At 42.3% G+C, this 26671-nt stretch overlaps 1 protein-coding gene and 1 long non-coding RNA gene across 2 annotated transcripts; one reads left to right on the top strand and one right to left on the bottom strand.

The window, feature by feature from the left end:
• The first annotated feature begins 845 nt into the window (after positions 1 to 845).
• On the top strand, positions 846 to 22270 carry LOC114598431 (calcium-activated chloride channel regulator 1). Its single transcript, XM_028732096.2, has 14 exons — positions 846 to 1001; positions 4470 to 4610; positions 5562 to 5712; positions 6534 to 6642; positions 7689 to 7857; positions 9255 to 9476; positions 11657 to 11881; positions 12412 to 12589; positions 13767 to 13873; positions 16282 to 16512; positions 17662 to 17932; positions 18534 to 18698; positions 20773 to 21012; positions 21710 to 22270. The coding sequence occupies exons 1-14, from the start codon at positions 846 to 848 to the stop codon at positions 22222 to 22224; spliced, it is 2880 nt and encodes a 959-aa protein (XP_028587929.2). The 3' UTR covers positions 22225 to 22270.
• Positions 13416 to 20821, bottom strand: LOC144327772 (uncharacterized). Its single transcript, XR_013392872.1, has 2 exons — positions 19401 to 20821; positions 13416 to 19142 (listed from the first exon to the last, which is right to left on the bottom strand). It is a non-coding gene; the product is annotated as an uncharacterized LOC144327772 (long non-coding RNA).
• Positions 22271 to 26671: the final 4401 nt, after the last annotated feature.

The raw sequence follows: 26671 nt of genomic DNA, 5'->3' as shown, positions 1-26671 counted from the left end.
GGCGATGGCGTCCACCTGAGAGATGCTAGAACTCAGTTCTGGAAAGTTGCGGCTGAAAAAAAGCCCTGATTTTCGTAATATTTTGTTTTAAGTTGTCTATTTTTGCTTCAGTTTTTTGTACATTGCTTAGAAATATTTTTAATATACAGTGGTACCTCGGTTTTCGAGCATCTCAGAAGCCAAACGTTTCAGAAGCTGAACGCCAAAAGTGCCTCAGAAGTCAAACAGCTTCCTCTGCGTGTTATTATTTTTTTCTCAATGGATTTTGCTGACCACCCATTGCTCCTTGGTTTTCAAACATCTCAGAAGTCGAACGGTCTTCTGGAACGGATTACGTTTTAAAACTGAGGTTCAACTGTATTAAGCTTCATAAAAAATTAGTGCCAAGTCCGGGCCACCATGACGCAAGATCAGGCGACCGCCTCAGGTGGCAGGAGCCATGGGGCAGCAGATTCAGTCACCAAGCGCAGCAATGGCTGTGGCACACACCTTGGAAGCCAGATTTGCCACCTCCTTGACAGATTTTTCTGTCCAGAGGTGCCTCGCTTATAAGGAAATCTGAACGGTTGCTATGACTAACTTCGTATCAACACTTTCAGTAAAAGTTTGCAATGTATTAATGGTGAGCAGAACAAGGAAGTGCAGGGCTGGATTTATTTACAACATTCCTTAAAGATTCACCAGTTTGTTACCTGAAGATGGCACTATCAGGAAATAGAAAAATAGCAGAATTTCCTTGACAGAACAAAGTCCTGTCATAAACCAAGCAGTTATGCACTTGCATAAATAGCCCTCCCGTTCTATTAGTCCTTTCTGTGGGACAGGGCTAAGTGGCAGAAGCAAATATGGTGTTCAGTCGGTGGCTTCTTCTGTTGGTGTTACAATTCCTACATGGAGCGACGGGTACCATGGTAAAACTCAACAATGGTGGGTTTGAAGACATTGTCATTGCAATCAATCCTGCAGTAGCTGAAGACAACAAAATTGTCGACAACATAAAGGTAAGGTGGTTAGATGTTTCTGAATATATTGAATCACTGTCCCCTCAGGGACCTGTGATATGCTGGGAAAATGCAGCGTTCATCTTGTAAGCATAGGTTCCAGGGTGGTACTGGACACCCCTACACCCAAGCCTATAGGTGGGACCCACAAGAAAAGGTCAAAGTGTGGGGTGCTCCTCTTCCCTGTTCTATTCAGCTATGTCTTCCTCCAGGATAATCCAATCTTCCTTCTCCTGGTCTCCGCCACAGTCCATCATTTAATTTTCATTAGGCTGTTTTTCAGGTGTGTCCCAAACCTCAAGGGGTTTTTCTTTTCCTGAATATTTTTTTTCATTTTTGCAAAACTTGTGGTGACTCCAAGCCTTCTTATAAGTCCCTCTTGTGAAATAGTGGCGCTGTTTTAGCTCTATAATTAATGGCACTGGCAGCCTGAAAATTGCGAAAAGAGGGCAGGATGGTGATGAAAAGCAATGGAATTCCTGAAGCCCAACATGCTGAGCTAAGTATGGTTTTGTTAGTTCTGTGTCGGAGGTAAATACTCTGGGGGAAATGTGCTGGTTTTGACCATTAGATGTGGAAATGCCCCATTAACCAATTAGAGCTGTGTGGGCACCAATTATCAGGATAGTGCAGTGGAACCTCGGGTTACGTACCGTCCTCCTTGTGAACGCTTTGGGTAACGAGCTCCGTTAACCTGGAAGTAGGTGCTCCTGCTAGCAAACTTTGCCCCAGGATGCGAGTGGAAGTTGCGCGGTGGTGGCGTGGTAGCAGTGAGAGGCCCCATTAGTGAAAGCGTGCCTCAGGTTAAGAACGGTTTCGGGTTCAGAACGGACCTTCAGAACGAATTACCGTATTTTTCACTCTATAAGACGCACCAGGCCATAAGACGCACCTAGTTTTTAGAAGAGGAAAACAAGAAAAAATATATTCTGAATCCCAGAAGCCAGGACAGCCAGTGGGATTGCAGCGCAGTGATCCCATTGGCTGTCCTGGCTTAAGGAATAGCCACACACAGCCTCTCCCGGGCAAGGGGAGCCTTCATCCCCTGCCCGGGAGAGGCTGTGCGCGGCTAAGGCTCCCCCAAGAGCCGTGCTCCCTTTAAAGAGCATGCAAAATGTGTGTGCGGCTCTTGGGAGCTTTTCCCCAACGAAGGAAAAGCTCGGCTCTTTAAAGGGAGCGCTGAGCAGAGCCTCCCGCCTGCATTCGCTCCATAAGACACACACACATTTCCCTTTCCTTTTTGGGAGGGGAAAAGTGTGTCTTATAGAGCAAGAAATACAGTAAGTTCGTAACTGGAGGTACCACTGTACGCGATATGGAAATAAACTAAGGGGCAACATATAAACACACAACCTTTTGAAATGTCTAATCAAGGTAACTAAGGCCACATTTGTATACATGTGTATAGTTTTTAAAATTTTCTTTTGAGAATTTATAGGCCACTCTTCAGTTAAAAATATTAGCAGGAGAAATTCACACTAAAATGCTGGAGAATCGTCTTGAGGTTTTTTAAAAAATAAACTCAAACAATCGAAAAGAGCTGTGGGGAACTAAATTTAAGAATGGAAAAAGGATAAATTGAGAAAAACCAAAATCAAAATATTCATGCAGCTCTTGCCTACACCATTTTTAGTGCCATACAAAGGCATTTTATTTTCCACAGCCCTCTAACTTTCAGGTTTAACTGTGCTGTTTTTTATCAGTATTTTTTATCAGTATTTTTATCAGTATTTTGATACTGTTTGCTTTACAATGAACTAGATCATGGGAAGGTAGCTGAACTTTGGTCCCATTAAAATCAGTGCAGTTAGTTGGTCATGGCTTATGTCCCATTAGTTTCAATAAGAACTAAGTGCAACAAACAGTGCAACAAACGTTCCTATGCATGTCTGTTCAGAAGTTTGAGTTCAATGGGCTGTACACCCAGATAAGTGAGCAAAAATTGAAGCCTAACTTACAAGGCAGTCTAAGCTTGCCACTGCATACCCTCCAACATTTCTCTTATGAAAATAGGGACAGCCTAAGGAAAAACAGGACATGCCAGGATCAAATCAGAAACTGGGATGGCTTCCCTAAATCAAGGACATGCCTGGAAAATAGAGACACTGAATGGTCTGCAATTCCTGTGCCAGATCCAAGCTGGTGAGCAGATCCCGGGCCTGCTCAGCACCACCTTGGCCTCACAATGATCTGTTTTGTTACCTTTGGGCAGACTTTCCACCTGCGCAGGCGTTCAGTAGGCAGAAGGGGGAGTCCGCCCTGGTGAAGCGGCACAACTGTCACTCTGGCACCAGTGGGAGACCAACTGAACCAGTGGAAGTGGGCACAGAGATGCCGCCATTCAATCCATTTCTCCCAGCCTGGCATAAGAGGGGATTGGGTTACAGCCTTAGCGTGGATTCAAACCTTTGTATTTTTTTCTATATTGTATTGCTTTATTTGTAAATGAAGATGGAGATATTTTAGGGTGAATTTGTCCTACTAAACAAATTATCATATGCAGTTTTTACTAGTGTGTATATATGCAGAGAATTGTTTTTTTCTTATACCTAAATTTCTGTAGCTGTTTTCCCCCAATAGATGCATTTTTAGGGAACTACACTGAACAATTCGGCAAAGTGCAAATTCTGAAGGCTGGAGTGTTTGGGGTTCATGCATTGGTCTGGGAAATGCAAATTAGTTAGCTTCTCATTAAAATGCAAATAAAATAAACATTAACACACACACCCCATTCCTAGGGTAGGTGCTAGACAAGCTTTCTTGGGGAGACAATTCCCAAAATATACGAATATCCTACTTGGGAATTTTCTGTTAATCATCTCTTAGGCTTAGTAATGCCTTAGAGAGCCAGTGTGGTGTAGTGGGTAAGAGCGATAGACTTGTAATCTGGTGAACCGGGTTCGTGTCTCCGCTCCTCCACATGCAGCTGCTGGGTGACCTTGGGCCAGTCACACTTCTCTGAAGTCTCTCAGCCCCACTCACCTCACAGAGTGTTTGTTGTGGGGGAGGAAGGGAAAGGAGAATGTTAGCCGCTTTGAGACTCCTTCGGGTAGTGATAAAGCGGGATATCAAATCCAAACTCTTCTTCTTCTTCATCTTCATCTTAGTAATGCCTTTTTCACTAAACAGGGATGGTTGTATACTCTATGCAGTGCAAACTTGAATAAGAAATATGGTTACACACCCAGAAAGTTAAGAGACGCAACTTTTCTCACTGCTTTCCACCAAACTAAGAATGGTTTTGCTTATTGAATTTCTTTATGTCAAGTTGCTGTTCAAACCATTAGAGAATAGGAGCATATTGAAGGGCATCTATTCTACTTAAAGATTGGAGGTTAGGGAAGGCTGCCTATCCCCCAATCTTTTCAAATGAAATACCTCCAGGTTCAGGAGGGAGGGCAGAAAAGACACATTCTGCAAGTGTGAATGAGAATGCTAGCCACTGAACACTCATTATTTTCCTTGTAGGATATGATTAAAGAAGCATCTGCTTACCTCTTCAGTGCTACAGAACAAAGATTTTATTTCAAGTCTGTAAAAGTTGTAATTCCTTTGACATGGGCAGCAAAACCTGAATATGACAGAGTGACTATAGAATCCTATGACAAGGTAAGTGAGGCATATGCATTAAAATTTAAATGTACTTGAGGGTTTTAAAAGAATATTGTGGCAAATAACAATAACAATAATAAACATTGGGGCAGAAATTGCAAAATAAGACTAATCTAATATTTGCTTGGGGTGGTGGGGAGAATTCTTCAAATATTCTGGGGCTTACATTTTGGTAGCTTTAATAGGGGCTGAGACAAATTCATGGAAAATATCTCTAGTCATGACTGTTAGTGATAATACCTCAATGTAACTTCCCATTGAAAAGGAAGGAGTCTCTCAATACTAGCTGTTGCTTTTCTGTCTGTCAGCTTCTAGGTAATTGCTGTTAGGGTCAGGATGCTGGACTTGTTATTTATTGCATTCATATTCCACCTTTCCCTCCATGGGGCTTAAAGTGGCGTACACAGTTTATCCCTCCTCATTTAACCTGCACAACTGTGAGGTAGGTTAGGCTGAGAAGCGGTGAATGGCCCAACGTCACCCAACGTCGGCCACTTCATGACTTAGTGGGGGTTCAAAACCTGGTCTCCTAGCCTGGCTATCTAAACACTTCGCTTGGTGCACTATGCTTGATGTGATCCTGAGGGCTCTTATGTTGTAACATGTGACTGTACACATCTTTATTGAAAATTACACTGCAGTCCTATATATTGGGCCTAAGCTCAACTGAACACATCATGTCTTCTTTCTGAATCGACCTGCATAGCATGGGGCTGCATGTCCCATGAAACACACAAGAGTTTACTCAAAAGAAATATGGAATCCCAACGGTTTTAAGAGATTTTTGTTTCAGGCAAAAATTTCCGTTCAACCCTACGGTCCAGAATTGTGCCTTTCTATGCAGAACAAAAATCTGAGGGTGGTTTGCTGAGGCATTAATATCATTAATATAGCATTAATATCAAAGGTATTTTGGTGATCTTTCAACCAAGTTCTATTTTACTTTAGGCTGATGTCATAGTGGCAAAGCCTTACCTGAAATATGGAGATGATCCCTACACCTTGCAGTATGGCGGATGTGGGGAACAAGGAAGATACATTCATTTCACTCCTAATTTCCTGACAAATGACAGTTTGCATGCTGTTTATGGATCACGAGGTAAGGTAAAGGTAAAGGGACCCTTGACCATTAGGTCCAGTCATGGCCGACTCTGGGGTTGCAGCGCTCATCTCGCTTTATTGGCCAAGGGAGCCGGCGTACAGCTTCTGGGTCATGTGGCCAGCATGACTAAGCCGCTTCTGGCGAACCAGAGCAGCGCACGGAAACGCCGTTTACCTTCCTGCCGGAGCGGTACCTATTTATCTACTTGCACTTTGATGTGCTATCGAACTGCTAGGTTGGCAGGAGCAGGGACCAAGCAACGGGAGCTCACCCCGTTGCGGGGATTCGAACCGCCGACCTTCTGATCGGCAAGTCCTAGGCGTCCCGCGGATCATGAGGTAGTACCTGTTAATTCATCTTAAATTATTTGTATTTATTACTACAGTCTTAAATAGTAAATGTTTCAAATGACAATAAACAGAGCAAGAACTGAGAAACCATGAATGGTTTGTTTTATTTGCTTAATATCTCCTAAGTTTATATAAGGAATTAGCAATATTTTCATGTTAGGTTCATCTGAACATTTTCAGACCATAAAAGCTTGCTTTCTGAAGCCAGCTGAACTTGTTCCTGTTTCACTTCAGGAAGCTTACTGTATTTCCATATCGGCTCTTAAAAGCTTGTCATCAATTGGCATAAAATGTACATAGCAGAGGAATGCCCTTTTCTGTAATAGCTTGAGGTTCACAGGGGAAGCCCAGTAGTATCCCATCAAGAAGTTGAGTAAATAATTTGGTTCTGGGTGAGGGATCCATAGTATTTAGTACCCAGGACACCTGAATAGTGTCACAATTAGCTTTGTTAATGGTCTTCCACAGGCAGAGTGTTTGTCCATGAATGGGCTCACCTCAGATGGGGAGTCTTTGATGAATATAACAACGATGCACCTTTCTATACTACTGGGATAAAGCAAGCTGAAGCAACAAGGTACTGTCCAAAATGCATACCTCAAACTATATAACCAATCCTTTATGGCTGATGTTTGCCTTGGACTTGTTAGTTTGGTTGTGGTATGAGTAATTGTCCAGAAGATTAACATGTAATTTGATAGTATTGTAGGGAATACAGTTAGATTCCCGACTGGGGGTCAAAAATAAACAAGTTGATGAAATCATTAAAAATATATTTGTAAGTACAAGGTAGTAATCCCAGATGCAGAAGTCACTACAGAGATCTCAATACATCTTTGCAATCTTCTTTTCTTTGGCGATCATTCGTAAGATTGTCTTCCATAAACACGGTTTTAACAATGAGTCCGTAAGTGACTGTGGAGGACAATTCTGGATCCACACGTCCTTCCACAGTGGGAACATTGGTTTCTGGGTGGGAGTTGATCACGGTGTGGATTTGTCAAGCTTGCCTTCCTCCTAGCACGTTTCAATACAGGCAAAGATACAGCATTGTAAAATCATCAAACCCATCCCTTTGTTATGTTAGTTTAACACAGTCATAAAGCATCCTTTCAGGGACACTAACCAATTAGCAGTTTCTTTTCAAGACAACTTAAACTAAACCATCTTGCTGTTCTGGTTCTGACAGGATACAGAAGAGTTTGCTCCTTAGGGGAAAGTGGGGCAATGCTCTTCTCACCTGCCAGCCCCACAGTTAATACCCACCCTCTCTCTCTGCCTCCCCTGCATAATTATCAATCAGCTCATTCACTCAGAGTGCAACCCAAACTCCCCTCTCCTGCCTGTGGGGCCTCCACAGTGGGGACCCCACCATGGTCACACTGGCAGAAGGTGGGGAGCAGAATGATCAACTTCATACATAATGTCTAATATTCTTCCATAACCTTTTTAAATATTTTGTCCTGGTTCCCATTTTTTATATATAAATGTCTAAGCATTGCACGATTATTTGTTAGATTTCTCCAAGAAACCCTTGCAATTAAAAAAAAATGACTACAATCTCTATGTAATCCATATATTGACTTTTTAACTAACTATATTTGCTTCTATTATACTGATTAGATGCTCTGCAAATGTCACTGGTCAATATATATTCCCAATTAGCCCAGGGAAAACGAGAAAATGCAAAGTTGAAAGCCGAACTCAGCTGTATGAAGCTGGATGCCAGTTCATTCCAGACAAAACGCAGACTGCTCAAGCATCTATAATGTATATGCAAAGTCTCTCTTCAGTAAGTATGTGTAATGTCAATTGGAAGCTATAGGCTTCCTTATTTAGTGTCTGTCTTGAAAAATGCAAGATGTTGTCCATACGCAACTTTGGTGAAATTAAATATTATTTCCTAAGATTATAGTTTAAATCCTGCCACTGATATAAAACAACTTCAAGATTCTGCTGGCTGTTTCACTAAGGTTGGGAGACACTGTGTTTCCAAAAAATCATGATATTGACCTAGTAGTTGGGTAGGAGAGCTAGAAAAAAAATATCATATCTGGCAAGCATTGCGCCCCTTTGGTTTCAGATAGAACATGGGTAGACAAGTCCAAAAAGCCCAAGGCAGAAATTTTCATGACCCTCTAGCAGCTATGGTGGCTCATTTAGCATTAATTCTGGAAGTGTATATTCAATTCTGACCAAACTAAGCCTCCTGATATATATTTTGCTCTAGGAGTATAGCAGCCAACTCCTAGGGGCCAAGGTCCCTTTGGGCTCCCCAATAAAATATTTGAGTGGGCTGCCCCCCCCCACAAGTTGATGGGCATTGCCATTCAAATGGTGTGTGTGCCACATCTTGTGATTGATTATGCAGGACGGGGCTTACCTGTTCCTTCCACCACCACCCCAATGTTTTATTCAGGTTGGCACCCTTGTCTAAAGAGGTTTAGTTTGGTCAGAATTGAGTAATAGCGATTAGGCTGCCTGTGGAAGAAGGGGCCTGCTGCCTCTATCCCCAAAGGGAACCGCTTCTTCCCTGTTCTGGGATGCTGGAAAACAAGGGATAGCACTTAGCTACACCCAATACAGGCTACCTCCTCCTCGTTTAGCCAAGCTTCAACAGCTGCCCAGCTATTTCTCCCTCACCCTTTCCTCTGAAAGAGTACAAATTAATGAGATAACCTTGTAGCTACAGGGAAAGCAGAGGAATCCCCCTTATTGCTGCTCAATTGCCTTGTAAAGAGATGGGATTCTGGGCAGAGGCGGTTTTAGGGTGCTGCAACTGGTGCAATTGCACAGGGTGCCACGCTGCAGGGGTGCCAAATGTTGTAGAACAGAGCACGAGAGGCAGGGAGGGCAGATTTTAGCATCACACAGAGGACTGCTGAAATTTGAGAGCCCAAAGTCTGCCACTGACCCTGGGTGCCACACACAAGCACTGACACTCTCCGCTGCAAACTTATTAACTCTGTGGGCCATGGGATCAGCGGGTGAACAGAAACAGGCTCTTTGGAGACGCTTGCCACTACATTTTTTTGTGAGATAAAAGGCAACAAATGCCTACAAAGAAAAACCACATAGCACCCTGCAGCCATTTTTTTTATGACAAAGAATGTCCACCTTCACAGCACGACTTCATAAGGAAATTGCTAAGAAGTGTGGGATTTTGACCAATTCTTCTCTTTTATTTAGGTTACTCAGTTCTGTAATGAAAGCAACCATAATATGAAAGCAACAAATTTGCAGAATAAACTGTGCAACTACAGGAGCACCTGGGAAGTAATTATGGCCTCTCCCGACTTTGCCAGCTCATCTCCAATAACAGTTCCCCCACCTGATCCCACTATCTCCTTGCTGCAAGCACCTGACAGAGTTTTGTGTCTAGTACTTGATGTTTCTGGAAGTATGACTTTGGTGAGTCTGTGTTTTCCATATCCATAGGAAATATTTCCATTTTATTTGATTGATTTATTTCTATTTTAAAAATATTAACTTTTCTGTTATATAATTTAAAATACTCATTTTAACAACCTTGAAGTATCAGTGATTTCCTTTCTTCTCTTTTCATTCTGCATATCATAGATTCCTGCATATTTTATAAAAACTAAACCATTCAATATTCCATTAATACATCCATCAAACACTGAAAATGTTGTCTATGAGAATAAAAGAAAATCATTATAAATTAGTTTTGAGATGGTACTTAACACCAGTTAGTTTAAACCAAATAAACAAGGGATATTCAACGTTATGTTGGAGGGGATGCTAGGAAACAGGGGATTATGTTCACATGTGGTGGGGGTGTAAATATGTAAAAAAAAAAAGGCAAACGGTGTTTAGGGGGATAATAGAAATCACAGGATTAAAGTCCAGAGGTAGCACTGCTATCAGTTTATGATGTGGTGGAAGGTTCACAGGCTATGGACTTGCTCACACATTTATTGACAGCTGCACAAATCATTATAGCTAGGAAATGGAAGGGGCAATTAGAATATAAAATTGAAGAATGGTACAAAGAGGTTTGGGATACAGTGGTACCTCGGGTTAAGAACTTAATTCGTTCTGGAGGTCTGTTCTTAACCTGAAACTGTTCTTATCCTGAGGTACCACTTTAACTAATAGGGCCTCTCGCTGCCGCCACACGATTTCTGTTCTCATCCTGAAGCAAAGTTCTTAACCCGGGGTACTATTTCTGGGTTAGCGGAGTCTGTAACCTGAAGTGTTTGTAACCTGAAGCATCTGTAACCCGAGGTACCACTGTATAGCTATTAATGACAAGTTGACATGTGCCATTCTGAAACTGAGTTTATTATGCCTAGGAGATAACAGCATTTAGATATTTGTAAAACAGTCAGAAAAAAATTATAGGATAATTATTGCCCAAGAGAACAATGCATGGTACAAGCCTCATTAAAATGAACGATACGCATGAGCACAAGGCCACTCGAGAAAGGTGCGGAGGGGAGAGATATCTTTGATCACCACGGCCAACTGGAGCGGCAGCACCTTTCCCGCTGGGCATTCTTAGTCTGCTTGCCTCCTCCTACTCTGCCCGCCCACAGCTGTGGAAGAGGCTGTGTACGATCTGTTTTTTCTGCGCAGCATCTTCACGCAGCTGCATTTGTGCGCGGGTAGTGCAACATTACACAGGAGCACAAGGCGCGATGTTTCGCTGATGTGGAAGGCGCAGGGGTTACATATGCTTCAGGTTACAGACTCCGCTAACCCAGAAATAGTGCTTCAGGTTAAGAACTTTGCTTCAGGATAAGAACAGAAATTGCGCTACGGTGGCACGGCGGCAGCAGGAGGCCCCTTAGCTAAAGTGGTGCTTCAGGTTAAGAACAGTTTCAGGTTAAGAACGGACCTCCGGAACGAATTAAGTACTTAACCCGAGGTACCACTGTACTTCAATCGCCATGCTCCTCCTGTGTAATGTTGCGCTGCCCACACACAAATGAAGCCATGCAAAGACTCCGCACGGCAAAAACGGACTGCCTAAAGGTGAAAAGTGCTAAAAGTAATTGGAAAAAAAAAGCTTCACCACTCCCCCCCCCAAAAAAAAGCTCTGTTATTGCCAGCGAGGGAACAGCTGGTCAGCGGCATGTTAGACACCTGTGGCTGTTAGCCTCTGGGAAATCCGCCCCTCCATCCCAAATTTCAACAGGTCAGGGCAATTTCCCCCCATTTTCTTAATTTGGAGTCCCAAAAAATAGGGGGCATCCTATACACGGAAAAACATGGTACATTCCAACAGGTCTCTCTCCAGTTGTGATATATGTTCCCCAAACCCTCCTGTCCTATCTTTCCTAAATACTTTGTTTAAATTATATTGTATCCATGTTGTTAATTTTCCTGATAATTCCTTGAATTATTTTGATAGTCTCCTCCCTCATTTTAATAAATAAGTTGTCCACCCTTCTATCATATTCTTTTTCTTTACCGCAATAGCTTCCAACAGTGAAAACCAAAGTGTTTTTACCTCTACTAGAATTTTGTATTTTGGTATTTCTTTATAATTATAACTACCAATTTTTTATTTGCTCCCTGCAAAGCACTGACAACTCTATGGATGTTGTATTTTAATTCATATGCAGAGCGATCGCATCAACCGACTGAAGCAAGCAGCAGAAATATTCCTCCTACAGATTATTGAAGCGGGATCCTGGGTTGGAATTGTCACATTCAACAATGTAGCACAAATTAAGTCCCATTTGCAACTGATCAGCAATGACAGTGTGCGCCAAACACTTACAGACTTACTTCCTACCACAGCTGGTGGAGGAACTATCATATGTGGTGGAGTGCGAACAGCATTTCAGGTAAAGAAGTTTGTCCAGATTCTTATGGTGGTGCAGTGGGAAGGATTTGGGTCCAGCAAAGCCATCCAGAATCAGCATGTGAGCAAGAAATGCATCAAATATGCATCAAATATGCTACCTCTGAATACTAGGTTGGGGGAAGCACAATTTTCAGATTTGCCTCAGGAAGCAAAATGTATTTGGCCAGCCCAGAGTGCAGACATGTGTTTCCAAGGAATGCTATTGCAGTCATAGTTGAAGAGCACCTAGGGAGAGGGTGGAAGAACCCATTTTGATTTTGCCCATATTCACTATCTTTTAAAATTAGTGAAGTAGCAAATGCTACTTCAACTGGAAAAAATATCACACCCATCTCACCAAAGTCTACTTCTGTCACAGGTAGAAAATTAGTCCACACTTTTGTCACTCATCTGCAATGCAACACTTGAAGAGGTTTGCAGCAAGTTTCTCTTATACCTTAAGCACAAAGTGTCCCATTGCTTCTACATTACTAGTGCCTGCTAAAATTTTAAATCCTCTTTTTCATACAGGTGTTTTTAGAAAAGTATCCAAATACCAAAGGCTGTGAAATCGTGCTCTTGACAGATGGAGAAGATAGCACTGTAAGCTCCTGCTTTACTGAAGTTCGAAATAGTGGGTCCATAATTCACACAATTGCTTTGGGACCAAACGCTGCAAAAGAACTAGAAATGTTGGCAGATATGACAGGTAAGTGATTAACCAGAATGCCTTACATTAACTCTTTGGTGCTACTTGGTGCCAGTTGGTGTCTCCAAAAAGGAGTTTATCACAAGGTCAATCCAGCAGCAAAAAAACCCCCTTTAATTTAAACACAATTTACTCAGGGAGCCAAGTAATATGTGTGTTAGTTGATGGATGAATTTAAAGGACATTGAGTCAGGAGACTGGTGTTGGTATAGGTTATTAATTTGCAGAAATGAATTTATTTAAGATGGCTTTATTTAGATAATGATGTGCAGGGCAATGAATGAGAACTGCACTGATTTGGAGCAGGATCTTTTTGAAAATTAACTGATTTGGAGTGATCTGGGGTTGGGTGCAAAGTAACTTAAGAACCTGAATGAGATTATTTGGATTGGTTGACCTGCTTTTGTGACATTTGAAGTCTAAATTTGCTTCTATACATATAAATCAACATTTGCAAATTTATGTAAATTTGTAGCTATGGGCCTCTGCCCCAAATGGATTAAATACCTACTCATCATAATCCATACCTAAGATTGCAAATTTTATAGTTCATTGTAATCTTTCAACAGCTAGCCAGTTGTGAATATCTGATTTACAGGAACTGAGAACAAAGTGGTTTCTGATTCTTTTTAATACATACCACAGTATAAGAGAAACTAATTATGTTCTCACAAAAGTCATAGATCCTGTTCCATCTGTAGATATGTGCCGCAATGGGCTGTTGGGTGTGTACAGTTCCCAGGGACACCAACATGGGGTGCAGGTATGATACATGCCCAAGTCAGAAGGGTGCCTGAACTGCTGGCTTTCATTAAAAAAAAAAAAAAAAGTCAATTGGAAATCCATAAAGTTAGAAAGCAAAACATGGAGGCAAATATTAGGCCAAAACAGGGAAGCTTCTGTTGCTAAGGATGCTTAATCACTGTTGCTAAGCAATCAGCATAAGGAATGCTGACCACTCCTGCCACCTGGGACTCTCGAGAGGTAGGGGAGCACACTGGGCCCTGGAAGTCCTGTCACCATCCTTATCAGTTCCTAACATTAAAAAGCTGCAGCTACCGTTCAGAACAGTGTTTATGCAGCCATACTGGATATGCTACAAGACACAGCACAGTAATGTAATACATTTTATTCCATCTGATAGATTACTCTAATTATTATTTCAATTGTATTTCAGGAGGTTTGCCATTTTCTGCCACGGACAGTTTGAATTCCAATGGCCTCATAGATGCTTTCAGTGGAATTTCTTCAGGAAGTGGAGATATCAGTCAACAATCAATTCAGGTCTGGATTACAAAGATTTGGGTGCAAGCAGTAGCCTATCGTAATGATTCTTATCATCTTAAAATTACTAGGCACTGTACAAAAATTGAAAACAACAGAGTGTGACATCAACTCTACAGCCTGTGATTTGCTCTTATTGTACAGAGCGAGACCAAGGTAGAATTTGCAGAGAAAGGCTAATTGCAGAGGCAGATTTTGGCAGAACTGAAACATTTCAAAATGTACAGGTCCGGTACAAAGACCAACCATTCTCCCACCTTTGTGAAATAGGGCACAGCTGAGTCTCCTATCCCCCTTTCCATGGGCTACACCTAGAGGGCGAGTAGGGAGGCCACTGACCCTGCTTCCCCAGGGGGTGAAGGTAGGAAATCCCTAATTCAAACCCATATGCAAGTTGGGGCAAATTTGGCCATACCCCCAACCAGTAGGAGCCCACAAATTAGTAATACCCTAGCCAGGCCATCCTCAAGCCTGAGTATGGAGTGCAAACTCCCATGGAGTTGCTTCTACAACTGTTTTGCTTGCTAGGTCCATGCATGGAGACAAAGCTGGTGGTATCTCCTGTCCAGGTGAATTCTTGTTTACTTCTCTTCCTCTGTGGCAGGTGTGGTGATCCTTTGGTCCTCCAGATGCTACTGAAATACAACTCCCATCATGCCTTGAGCCATGCTTGTTGGGGTTGATCGGAAGTGCAGTTCATCAACATCTGGGAGCAAACTTTCCCTACCCCTGGTCTATGGAATTAGATTTGTGTCTTCCAGTTTCAACCTCTTGTTTCTGATCACTGATCGGATTTGTCCTAGTTTGTTGTTTTTTTACTCATTACTGTTTTCAGGTATCCTGCTAATAACATAGCTTTGTCTTGAATTCAAAGACACCATCAAAATGTTATTATTTAAATTTATATACCACCCTTCATCCAAAGAGCACAGGGTGGTTGTTGCTTTTGCACTGGATTTTTGTATCTGTCTATCAGTGGAAAACTTCCAAGGCAGCAAACAACCAATAAAAATCCATAAAGAATTGCAATAAATATATTTGGTAGAGAAAAAACAATTACGGTATCTGCATGGAGTAGCTTAAGCATGCCATAGCTTATTTATGGAAAGGGTTGCTGAGCTGGAGTTACAATGGTTCCTACCCGTTTAGCTGTAGCTTCTTATCTACGTTTCCTCCATGTTTTTAAAAATGAAACACTGCAGGATATCAGTTTTATCCCTGCTGCACAAACCATGAACTGCATGGGACATGGGAAATCTCCTTGTGGCTGTACCAGCATTTTTATTAATGCCTCTTTATTATGTACTTTTTGTTCAGCACGACTATCCACTATGAATTCACCTTCTAGGCAATGTACTGACCCTGACTTCTTTACTGTTTTTGAAATAAAACATCTGCTTACCTGGGAGTCCAGGTGGGCAGCTATTGCTGCATGGTGGGTGCAGGGGGCTGCCATCTTCTGGTGCGGCTGGGGGATGGGATAGCTGGCACTGCTCACCTCTGGCTGCGCTGGACCCTTAGGTAAGGGTGGGCAGTGCTCGCTCAGCCAATCAGAGGCTGAGGCTTGGGGGCTGTGAGCAGCCCACCCTATTTAAAATTAACTGTATGTATTCAGTTTATAAAACTTGCCAGGTATATCAGCTTACCTAATACACACCAGCTTGAAGGTAAAGCACAAAAGTGCCAGTTTCAAAGACTGGCTGGCATATTAAGTTCATACTATTTTCCTGCTATGGTATAATGATTAAAGGTAACGGCGGGACGCGGGTGGCGCTGTGGTCTAAACCACCGTGCCTCTTAGGCAAGCCGATCGGAAGGTAAGCAGTTCAAATCCATGTAACAGGGTAAGCTCCGTTGCGCCAAAAGCAATTTAGTCATGCTGGCCACATGACTGGGAAAGCTGTCTGTGGACAAATGCCAGCTCCCTGAAGGAGTGTCTTCACCCCCATCAGTCCGTCCAGACACTGAGGTCCAGCGCTGAGAGCCTTGGTTCCGAGAAGCTAAGTTACAGGGAACCAGGGAGAGGGCCTTCTCAGTAGTGGCGCCTGCCCTGTGGAATGCCCTCCCATCAGATGTCAAAGAAATAAACAAGTATCTGACGTTTAGAAGACATCTGAAGGCAACCCTGTTTAGGGAAGTTTTTAATGACTGATGTTTTAATGTATTTTTAATCTCTTGTTGGAAGCCGCCCAGAGTGGCTGGGGAAACCCAGCCAGATGAGCAGGGTAGAAATAATAAATTACTATTAATTATTAATTCTTTTTATTATTATTCCTTGGCCTGAAAAGCAAGATGAGTGTCGCACCCCATAGTTGCCTTTGAATGGACTTAATCATCCAGGGCTCCTTTACCTTTTTACCTTTAACCATAATGCTTAATGTTTTGTTTGTTTGTTTTAATACCAACAGCTTGAAAGTAAAAGTCATAGCGTCGGTTCCGGAAGGTGGTTTGATGGTGTTGTAACAATTGATAAAACAGTGGGAAATGACACTTTCTTCGTCGTTACATGGAGCACAAGCATATATCCACCAGGAATTATTCTGATAGATCCCAAAGGAAAGAAGTACAGCGCCAACAACTTTGTCATTGATGATACAAATGTCCGAACAGCTCGACTCAGTATTAGTGGAACTGCAGAGGTAAAATCCCAGCTCTCTGTGCATCTAACCCTGCAATTACTAGTGTGCCTTCTCCACATAGAAAATATGGAAATGTCTGTCTTGTAGAGCTTTATGGAACTACAGCTGTGCTATTGAAGGGTTGTGCCATTACAGGTAAAGTAGCATGATAGATTATGCAAGTGTGGAAGAACCATCTTCTATGTAGGATTTTGTAATGGTCTTAAAGACCTTCAATATTCCAAATTAGCATTTTCCCCACCCACAAAATATGATTAAGAGGGTTGTGTCTGCAAAGTCCAAAGCTCTAAAATGGTTCATGAAGTGTGTTAAGGCCCCTTCACTGCTGCCACTCGAATCTGTGCCAGCTTTGCTGAAACTGAATCTCACTGGGAAGTTGCACAAGCTTCCTTCTTGGCTCCCTGATCCTAATGCTCATTTGGGAACTGAGGACACTTTCCTGCTCCTGCCCACATGAGATATCTAGAATATCATTTGCCAATGTTTTGGTAGCTAAGGTGTATTTTTTCTAAATAAAACTTCAAGGCCCACTTCCCTCTTCTACCCCTTCAAGGGCTTATTTTTAGAGTGCTAAATTCAAACACACAGCAAATGGAGTATACTCACACACATGCATATCAAGGTCCTCAGGTAAAGATCCTGTAACAAAAAGGGAAAAGGGTGAGGCTTGCGGACATGTGTTGCCTCTTTGGATTTCTGCTGTTTAAGTCTTCTCGGCATTGTAATCCATTCCCAGTTGGTTTCTTCCAATTGGCCTTCTTGGAATTGGTCTTATCAGGTCCACTTGGTCTTTTCCACCATTGGCTTCTCCATCCCATACTGCCCTCTCTGCCTTGGCATTGAGCAGAAACTGTTTTCATAGTCACATGTTCCGGGGAACAAAACCCTTTCGCATAAAATCCATATTGCCAATGGGCGTCTGCCAAAATCCTGGTTTGAATTGTCTCAGTATTTTCATTTCCTAGTTCATCCTGTGCACAGGATGACACTGCTGCCAGTACCCATTTTTCTTGGTACATTTTTCATAAAAGACATACTGTACCATCTTTATGAAAACACAATAACCAAAGGAAAAGCAAATGTATTTCTCCAAATTACTTAGATAATGGATATGGAATATTCTTCTGTATTTCAACACTTGATCTGCAGGTGGGAGACTGGGAGTATTCATTTCAGAATACACATTCAACAGAGCAAATCATATCAATAACGGTAACCAGTCGACCAGCATCTGTATCTGTGCCTCCAGTTCTTGTGAAGCCCTATATGAATCAAGATACCAATAAATATCCCAATGCAATGGTCATATATGCAGAAATCAGTCAAGGTTTCTTACCTGTTATTGGTGCAAATGTCACAGCCATAGTTGAAGATGAGAAAGGAAAAACTGAAGAGCTTGAGCTTTATGACTATGGTTCAGGTAAGTAATTATTGCAGCATGCATTTTGTTATTTTTTTCCACTGACAACCAGTCTTGTCTAATTTGACATAGTGGCCTCCAAGGCCTCTTACAAAGATATTTTCAAAACCAGCCAGGTGTGCTCCCTCAGATGCACTGAGCCAATATCCCCATTTGGAGTCTACTGCAAAGGCCTGCTCTCTCATACCCAGCCCTCAGAGACAGCACACAGAGAAAGGCTTCAGGTGATGATTCCAGGGTGTGGACAGGTTCATAGGGGGAAAGGTGGGACTCTTAGTGGCACCCACCACAAGCTTGATAAATCTCCTGATTTTGCTGACTGTGACTGCAGAAAATGAAGTATGCAGCAAGTTCTAATACATGTTATTGTATTATGTTTGGTTTGGTAGGTCATGAGTTGTGTTGGCTTGTGTTGTACAGATATTATTAACCAGTCCCTTATGATTCCATACTATCACATTAAGTCAGGCATTTTCTATTTCATGAAAACAGGAGCAGTTACTATGAAATAAACGTCTCTTGCATGTGTTATGTAGGGTTTATAATGACCACAAGTGATAGGTTTGCTTTGGATGTTAAGTATTAATATTTATGTTCTCAGGTGCTGATATACTCATGTATGATGGAATCTACTCAAGGTATTTCACATCATTCACACAGAATGGTAGATACAACTTAAAAGTGCGTGTCCAAGGGAAAGACAAGACTGTCAGATTGGTCCGTAGACAGAGTCAAGCACTCTATATACCAGGTTTTGTGGAAAATGGTAAGGATTCATTATGAAAACGCATTTACTAGTAATATGTAGCTCTAGAGTTCTCAAAGTATGGGTATCTCAAGAGAAATGAAAACCTTTCCCTGCCATTCCCCTCCCCACTGTCAACCTTATGCAGATTTTAGATTTAATACAGATATTGAGTACACATCTCTGACACTAGCGCAACAGTGGTGAGCTCTCATTGCTCTGTCCCAGCTTCTGCCAACCTAGCAGTTCGAAGGCATACCAGTGCAAGTAGATAAATAGGTACCGCTGTGGTGGGAAGGTAAACAGCATTTCCTTGTGCTCTGGTTTCCGTCACAGTGTTCCATTGCACCAGAAGTGGTTTAGTCATGCTGGCCACATGACCCGGAAAGCTGTCTGTGGACAAACACTGGCTCCCTCAGCCTGAAGCGAGATGAGCACCACACCCCATAGTAGCCTTGACGGGACCTAACCATCCAGGGGTCCATTACCTTTTACAACTGTGACACAGTCTATTCTACTTGTTGATTGAATGCAGAGCCGGCTCAACAATGAGGCAGGGTGAAGCACCTGCCACAGGTAGTAGAAACACAAGAGGCAGTGCCCCACCCATGCCACTGGTTCTGCCACCATTGGAATGTCCCCCTGCCAGCAAGAGGGAAGTATTCTGGCAAGTGGCATTGTTGCTCATCTTCCCTGCCCCTGCAGTGGCCGCGTTAGTAGAACATCCTGATTCTCAGAGTTTGGCAAGAAGGGGGCGTTCTTGCACACAGTGTTGCCACTCATCTTCCCCACCCTGGGGCAGAGAAGATGAACTTGCAGAATGCCCCTCAGGTGGTGAAGCAAGCTGGGCCACTCCTCGCTGAATATGTTGGGAATCAATGGAAAAATTCCCTAAGTTTTTAGGCTTTAAAATATTATTCTGGCGTCCTTCTTTTGGAAAATACCTGCAATTCATCTACACTCACACAAAAAACCCCACACATACCCCAACTGTCACAGAAGAGTTTAAGACATGCAAAAAATTGAAAAGAAGTAGGAAAACCAAGTAGAAGAATATTGTCAGAATTTTAGAAACAAGAAGCAGTTTTGCAAAACTGGCAGTTAAGAGTTGGTGGAACATAAAACTGTTGTGGAGAAAGACTGGCAAGTTAATAAGAGTACAGATTTGAGGGAACTACAGCAGAATTGCTCAGTAGACTGAATTACAGAGCATCAAGTTGAGATAGTGAAAATGTTTTAGAAGAAACACAAGTACTATAGTTTTCTGCATACTGAATTTTAGTGATTTATTGACAGCTATGAAGAGATACCTGTTAAGCTTGTCAAGAACTGAAATTGTGTCTGGTAGTGCAGAGCTGGGTATCCTCTGCATAGAAATACTGTAAACCAAATGAGGGGACAAGAGAAGCTAAGGCTGGCTATATAACGAAAAATAGGTATCTACTGCAGATTAATAACAAATCATAAAATTGTAGAGTTGGAAAGGACCTGAAAGATCATCCAGGAATCACAGCCAAAGAATCTCTGACAAATGGCCATCCACCTCTGCTTAAAAACCTCTAATGCAGAGAGGGTTCACCCTGGTATTTCTTCAGTTTGTCCCAATCTGCAGAAAATTGACGTTCATTTCAATTCAGCAGTAAACCATGTTTTTTCACAGGGAACATGGCTGGACAAAATAAAATCCTCTTGGACTTGTGCCGAGAAGGCACAGGACAAACAGAATGAACCTTGGATCAAACAGAAGCGTGGAGGAGCATAGAGTCTACCACATGTGTTCCACTCCACTGTTGAACAGCTCTCACCACCAGAATGTTCTTCCTGATGCTCAGTTGGAATCTCCTTTCTTGTAGTTTGAATCCTTTGTTTTGGGCCCTACCCTCTGGAGCAGCAGAAAACAAGCTTGCTCTATCTTCCATGAGATAGCCCTTCAGATATTTGAAGATGGCTATCCTATCACCACCTATACATGCCTTGTCTTCGTTTTGTGTTTGGACACAGGGAAATAAATCAGACAGACTTTCAGAATACTGAGAACGTTTGCAGAGATTCTAGTTACATCTTATGACACAATTTTTCTTTCTTTCTTTGGAAGGTGAAATAAAAATGAACTCACCAAGACCTGAAGCTACTGAGGATGAAATCCAAGCAAACCTAGGAAGTTTCAGCAGAGTTGCATCTGGTGGTTCTTTTGTGGTATCAGGAGTTCCTAGTAATCCCTCAGATGTCTTTCCACCCTGTCAAATCACTGACCTTGAGGTGGAGCTAGCTGCCGATGATGATGAATTCCTTTTGTCGTGGACAGCTCCTGGGAATGACTATGATCTAGGACAAGGTAAGTGTGGAATCCTGTTTTAATCAATCACTATGACTCCCTTGCTTAGATATATATTTAAATATGGCAAAGAAGGGGTTTATACCAGAATTAATCTCCCTTTAATATGCTAGAATAGCATGACACCGTTGCTCTGGGAAGACTGCAGTTCTAGCATCCTTAACAAACGACTGTTCCCAAGATTTTTTGGGCCAAGTCAAGTGTTTGACTGTATGGTTTGAACACAGACATTGCTTTGTTTTAGTCCAGAAGGATTCCTAGGTATAGAATATGCTTTATTTGTTTGGAGGTGTAGCTGTTTTTCCTGTGTTGTGGGGGCAGGCAGGTAGAGCCACATTAGTTTTTCTTCTGTGGAACGAGTTGTTTTCGATGCCTGTAACAGTGCTTAGATTTCTAAATGTCCCCCTGGACCAAAAATGGTTCTGGACACCTCTGACAAATACCATGCTTTTAAATTAGCATGGAATGACAGCTGATCTTAACAACTTTGACATGGTGGCCATGTGAACCAGCGTGTGCCCTGGAATATTTTCCAAAGTCTTCTGCAACACACAACGATGCAATGGCTGGTATGCAATATGCTTAGGGTTCCTGGAGGACAGGAAGTTATGCACTGATAGGCTTGTCACTGTTTCCTTGATCCATGTTTGAAGATGTACATCTAACGCATGTCTGTTGTGGGTCCTTTATTTTGCAGCTGAACGATATGAAATAAAAATGAGTGAAAATCCCTTGGAATTAAGAGATGCAAGTTTTGATAGTGCCACTTCTGTGAACACTACTGGACTGACAGTGGAAGTCGCTGGGGTCAAACAATCTTTTCAGTACAAGTCAGAAAACTTAACAAAAGAAAATGGCTCCTCCATCTACTTTGCCATTCGTGCCATTGATGGCAGCAACAACAAAGGAAAACCATCTAATACGGCAAGAGCAGTTGTGGTTTTTTCCACATTGCCAGCTACTCCCACTTCAACTGGCACTTCCACATTGCCAAGTACTGCCATTAGTCCAAGCAATACTACCACTGCTCACACAACTTCCTCTAATGTGAAACCCACTGGTGCTAATGATCCTGAGATCAGTGTGATAAATGACACAACCAAAATTGTGATCATTGTATGTGCTTCTGTGATCATTATTTGTGTTATTGTAAGTATAACCATCTGCATTGTACATAAGCGAAGAAACAGAAGTCCCCAGACTGGAATGTAATACAACTACAATGTTGGAGAAGCATCTAATATAGCAAGGGCAGTTATGATTGTTTCTCCATTACTTGGAGCTACTCCTAGTCCAAACAACATTTATACCACTCCTTCTAATGTGTAATTCTATTCCTAACACTTGTGATAATAGTATGTACTTCTGCAGTTATTATTTGTGCATTTGCAAATCTAACAGTATGCTTTATTTAAGTGAAGACACCGAAGCCCTAGAACTTCTGAGACTGGAATGTAATAATTAGATATTAACTTTTAGGAGTCAGATATCCTAAATTATACAATGGAGAAAGAGAGTATATTCCTCTTTCTCCATTGTGCAATTATATAATTAGTTACATGATTTTAAATGGAATTCCTTCTGTATCTGATTATGGTCTATTTCATGGTTTCCAAAAAATCTAAATGGTAATGTATACATACACAGCTTGAATCATAGACTAATATTATCTATTGTAAACAATGAAAGCTAAATTATATTATTATTGTATGTCCATATCCTGTAACAATTCATAGATGAAAATAAACACATCTGTGTTCAATAAGACTTACTCCCAGGTTAGTGATTACATCTTAAAATAGATTAGAATCCCTGATTCACCTATAAAAATGCACTACAAAAGTTGTATTGCCTTCTTACTTTTTGACAGCAGTGCACAAACTGATATGGGGAGAATGGTGAAAAATTATTAAAGAAGAAGATTCCATGGAGAAGACTGGAACAATTTTATTTATGTTTTCTGATTAAAGGAAAGAAAAGTGGTCCGCATGATTAGGATACCGTGCCACGGACTCCCCCTCCCATGTCATGTCCTAAGCAGCCATCTCACATACACAAGTCCTGTAGCAGAAAGACATGAGAAATAATATCTTAACTTCAACTGGGTAGGTTGATTTGAAGAGGTGCTAACGGAGGGGCTCATGCTACACAGCTGACACGAAGAACTCCACCAGGGCCGGATCTTATTGGTGGGCTGCCCTCTCTCCCTGTTAAGTTTCAAAAAAGAAATCAACCACCTGGTTACCAAAACTGCCAGTTAAGGATCTTAGAATTGTAGCGTTCTCCTCTAAAGTTTCAGTATCACCTTATCTAAGCTCCCACACCTACAATTGATGCAATGTTCAGATCTGGAAAAAATGATACCTATTCTATAGTACAATCCTATTCATATTTACTCAGATATAATTTTGTTTGTGTTCAACAGTTGTTATTCTCTCCCCAGTCTGACCATGTTCATTTTCATATAAAGGCACTGAACTGAACCAAATATCCTTAACTGGAATGTAGTGGAATCCTAGAAAATTATATTTGGACACTGTGACATCTAAATAATCATAACCAGACGATGGTCTGAAGACACAGGTTGCATCAATTTTTTAATTTTGTTTAGACTACAGCAGACCAACACGGCTACCTACCTGGAACTAGAACTGTTGTTGGACTTCAGCTCCCATCAGGCCTAGATAGCAGTGTCAATGGGAGTTGGAGTCCAATGACATCTGGAGGGCCACAGGTTAGCAACTCCTGCCATAAAGCCTTTAGAATTATAAAGTAAAAAAGGTGGGTTGTTTTTTGTGTGTTTGTGCATGCATGCACAAGTGCACATCATCACTCTTACGGCTCTACATACCACAACTGCCATGTTTCCATTCACATATTGCTAAACTGGATTGCTATACAGTGGCAGACATGCTTTAACCCTTGGCGTGTCCCAAGGGAGGCCCTCATTTCTAGAGCAAAGTAAATGTGCAGATGTGAGGTGTTCTATACCCCTTGCCCAACTTTTATTTGTTCAACTTTCCTCATCTAGGTGAGTGCCTTTCATTCCATCAGCGACAGATTTTTGCAATGGAATTCGTTCCGCTGCCCTGGGCGCCAACACAAGAGGGCACTGCAGAACTTTCCAAGTATAACTTCCCTCCCCTCTCCTTGGGAATCCTCTGGGCAGCCAATGGTCTCTGAGCTGCCCCCCTGCTCCAAAGAGAGGTACCTCCTCACAATGCCCCAAAGGGGCCTGGGAAGCACCCCCTGGTCAGCCCCAGAGGCACCATTCGCCTGGAGAACTTGTAGCCAGGGCTGCTGCAACAAACAGCTGTGCAAGTCTTCGGTACGCAGACATGCAAGAGGGCATCAGAGGAGGGAGGGAAGAGGCCAGAGTTGCCCGCAGCACCCCTAACTATCATTCAAGGCACTCCAGGGTGCCACGGCACACTGGTTGAAAACCACTGACATAGTAAATTGAGCAGAAGTCAAGGTGGGGGGCACCAAATTTACTTAATGGATCTGTTGACATCATATCTCATACTTAGATCACCAAACTAGAAAATCTGGATGTTCACTACTATCTTTGGGGAAAAGTTTCGACCACTGTGATGCTGCAATCTAGATAATCTCTTTATTTCAGGTGAAACTGACACATAGTGCTGGAACATTGTGTAAATGCAACTTGCCCACCCCAACGAAAGTGTTAAGTAAATAGGTTTTATTATACTGACATCTAGTGGACTCACAAAGCACACAGAAATACTGTGTGGTGTGATCCTATGTATGCTTTATCAGAAGTTCCTCTGTGTTGAGTAAGGCTTACGGTACTTCTTTGTAAATTCATTTAGAATTGCAGCCTAAGATCAGCTTCTAAAGCCATGCTTTATTTAATGGACCAAGATGGGTAAATGGCTGAATAATGTGCAGCAAAATCTTCCAGCAATTATCCATCTATTTTATTGCATTTATATACTGTATTTCAGGGGTGCCATCTCACCCTCAGGATTGTGGGTGCCCACCGCTGCCACGCAGATGTGTGATGTTACACGCACATACCTGCACATAGTGTGTGTGATGTCACATGCACTATGTGCAGGCATTGAAAAGAACTAAAGAAAACTGTCAAACATTTAAACCACCAAGCGTCACAGCCTGAAAGGACAAAAAAGGGATAATTAAATATTAACTCATACCTTCTCAAAGCACACACCTTAATGTGCCTCTAATTCAACTCAATCACACACAGCGTTTGAAACTCCAATGGTTCTGGTCGTGTTTCACGAGCCGTTTCTGAGCTCTGGGCCCCGTACTGCACCAAAGATTTCAGATTAAAATGGCCACTGTTACTCAGAAATAAATTCCATCCAAGTTCAATGGGGCTTCCCCCCAAGTAAAATATGCATGGATTGGGGACCTGAAAAACTTTCTTTTTGCTTTTCAACCCAACATGTTTTGTTTAGGTTTTAGTTACCTTGTTTGATGTACTTTTAATGTATAAAGGTAAAGGTACCCCTGCCCGTACAGGCCAGTCTTGACAGACTCTAGGGTTGTGCGCTCATCTCACTCTAGAGGCCGGGAGCCAGCGCTGTCCGCAGACACTTCCGGGTCACATGGCCAGCATGACAAGCTGCATCTGGCGAGCCAGCGCAGCACACGGAACGCCGTTTACCTTCCCACTAGTAAGCGGTCCCTATTTATCTACTTGCACCCGGAGGTGCTTTCGAACTGTTAGGTTGGCAGACGCTGGGACCGAGCGACGGGAGCGCACCCCGCCGCGGGGATTCGAACCGCCGACCTTTTGATCAGCAAGTCCTAGGCGCTGAGGCTTTAACCCACAGCACCACCCGCGACCCCTTTTAATGTATAGTGTGCTTTTAATCTGAAATATACTAGTCAGTGAGTTATGATGGTTTAAGTAGTGCATATTAAAGTGTTCTCTACCTCAGACTCTCACAGGGATGCTTAAAATCTAAATAAACTGGGATCACTGAAGGACCCTTAAGTCTTAGGTTTGCAAACTGGAAACTGCCACCAGCTGTATAGTTCTTTAATATGTGTTAACTGTGGTGCCAAAAATGATATTTTTTTATGAAGGAAAGGCGGTGTAGGGATAATCCAGGGCTTGTCTGCAGAGTGGAAGGAAAGGGGGACATTTTCTGTCTCCCTACTTCCAGCTACTCTGTGAGTAGCGGGGTGGGCAGGGGAAGGACTAGACACTGTGGAAAATGAACATAATATTTTAGCTGCAATTCGTTCATTTTCAGCTTTGTAGTCTTTTTTTTAAATGCTTTTTATTAAGTTTTCATTTCAAATACAGCAACACCAACACAATACACAAATATTTCAAATCTTATTCAGCTTTGTATTCTTGCTATTAAAAAAGCGCGCCTAGACATTCCGTTCTGGCGCCTGTTTAAGCTGCCATTTCATATTTCAGTTTCTAACACTGAGAGGAAAATAAGTTCCTTGTCGTTTCCCCTTCAGACTCAACTCACCCGAAACGGAGAACGAGAGAAATGAACGCTCCCGTGCCAGCGACGAAAAAAACCGCTTCCTTCCTTAGGGAGCAACCACCGCTCCTTTGCCTTCTCCTCGCGAAGCCTCCCTTTTAAGGGGCGGACTTGGGGGCGGCGCTTAACCCCCGTCTCGCGCCTCCTTTCCCCTCGATCCCGCC

Source organism: Podarcis muralis, chromosome 5 (genome assembly GCF_964188315.1).
Source record: "Podarcis muralis chromosome 5, rPodMur119.hap1.1, whole genome shotgun sequence".
NCBI lineage: Eukaryota > Metazoa > Chordata > Lepidosauria > Squamata > Lacertidae > Podarcis > Podarcis muralis.
The sequence above is the reverse complement of the archived record's forward strand: the minus strand, read 5'-3'. Positions and strand labels throughout refer to the sequence as shown.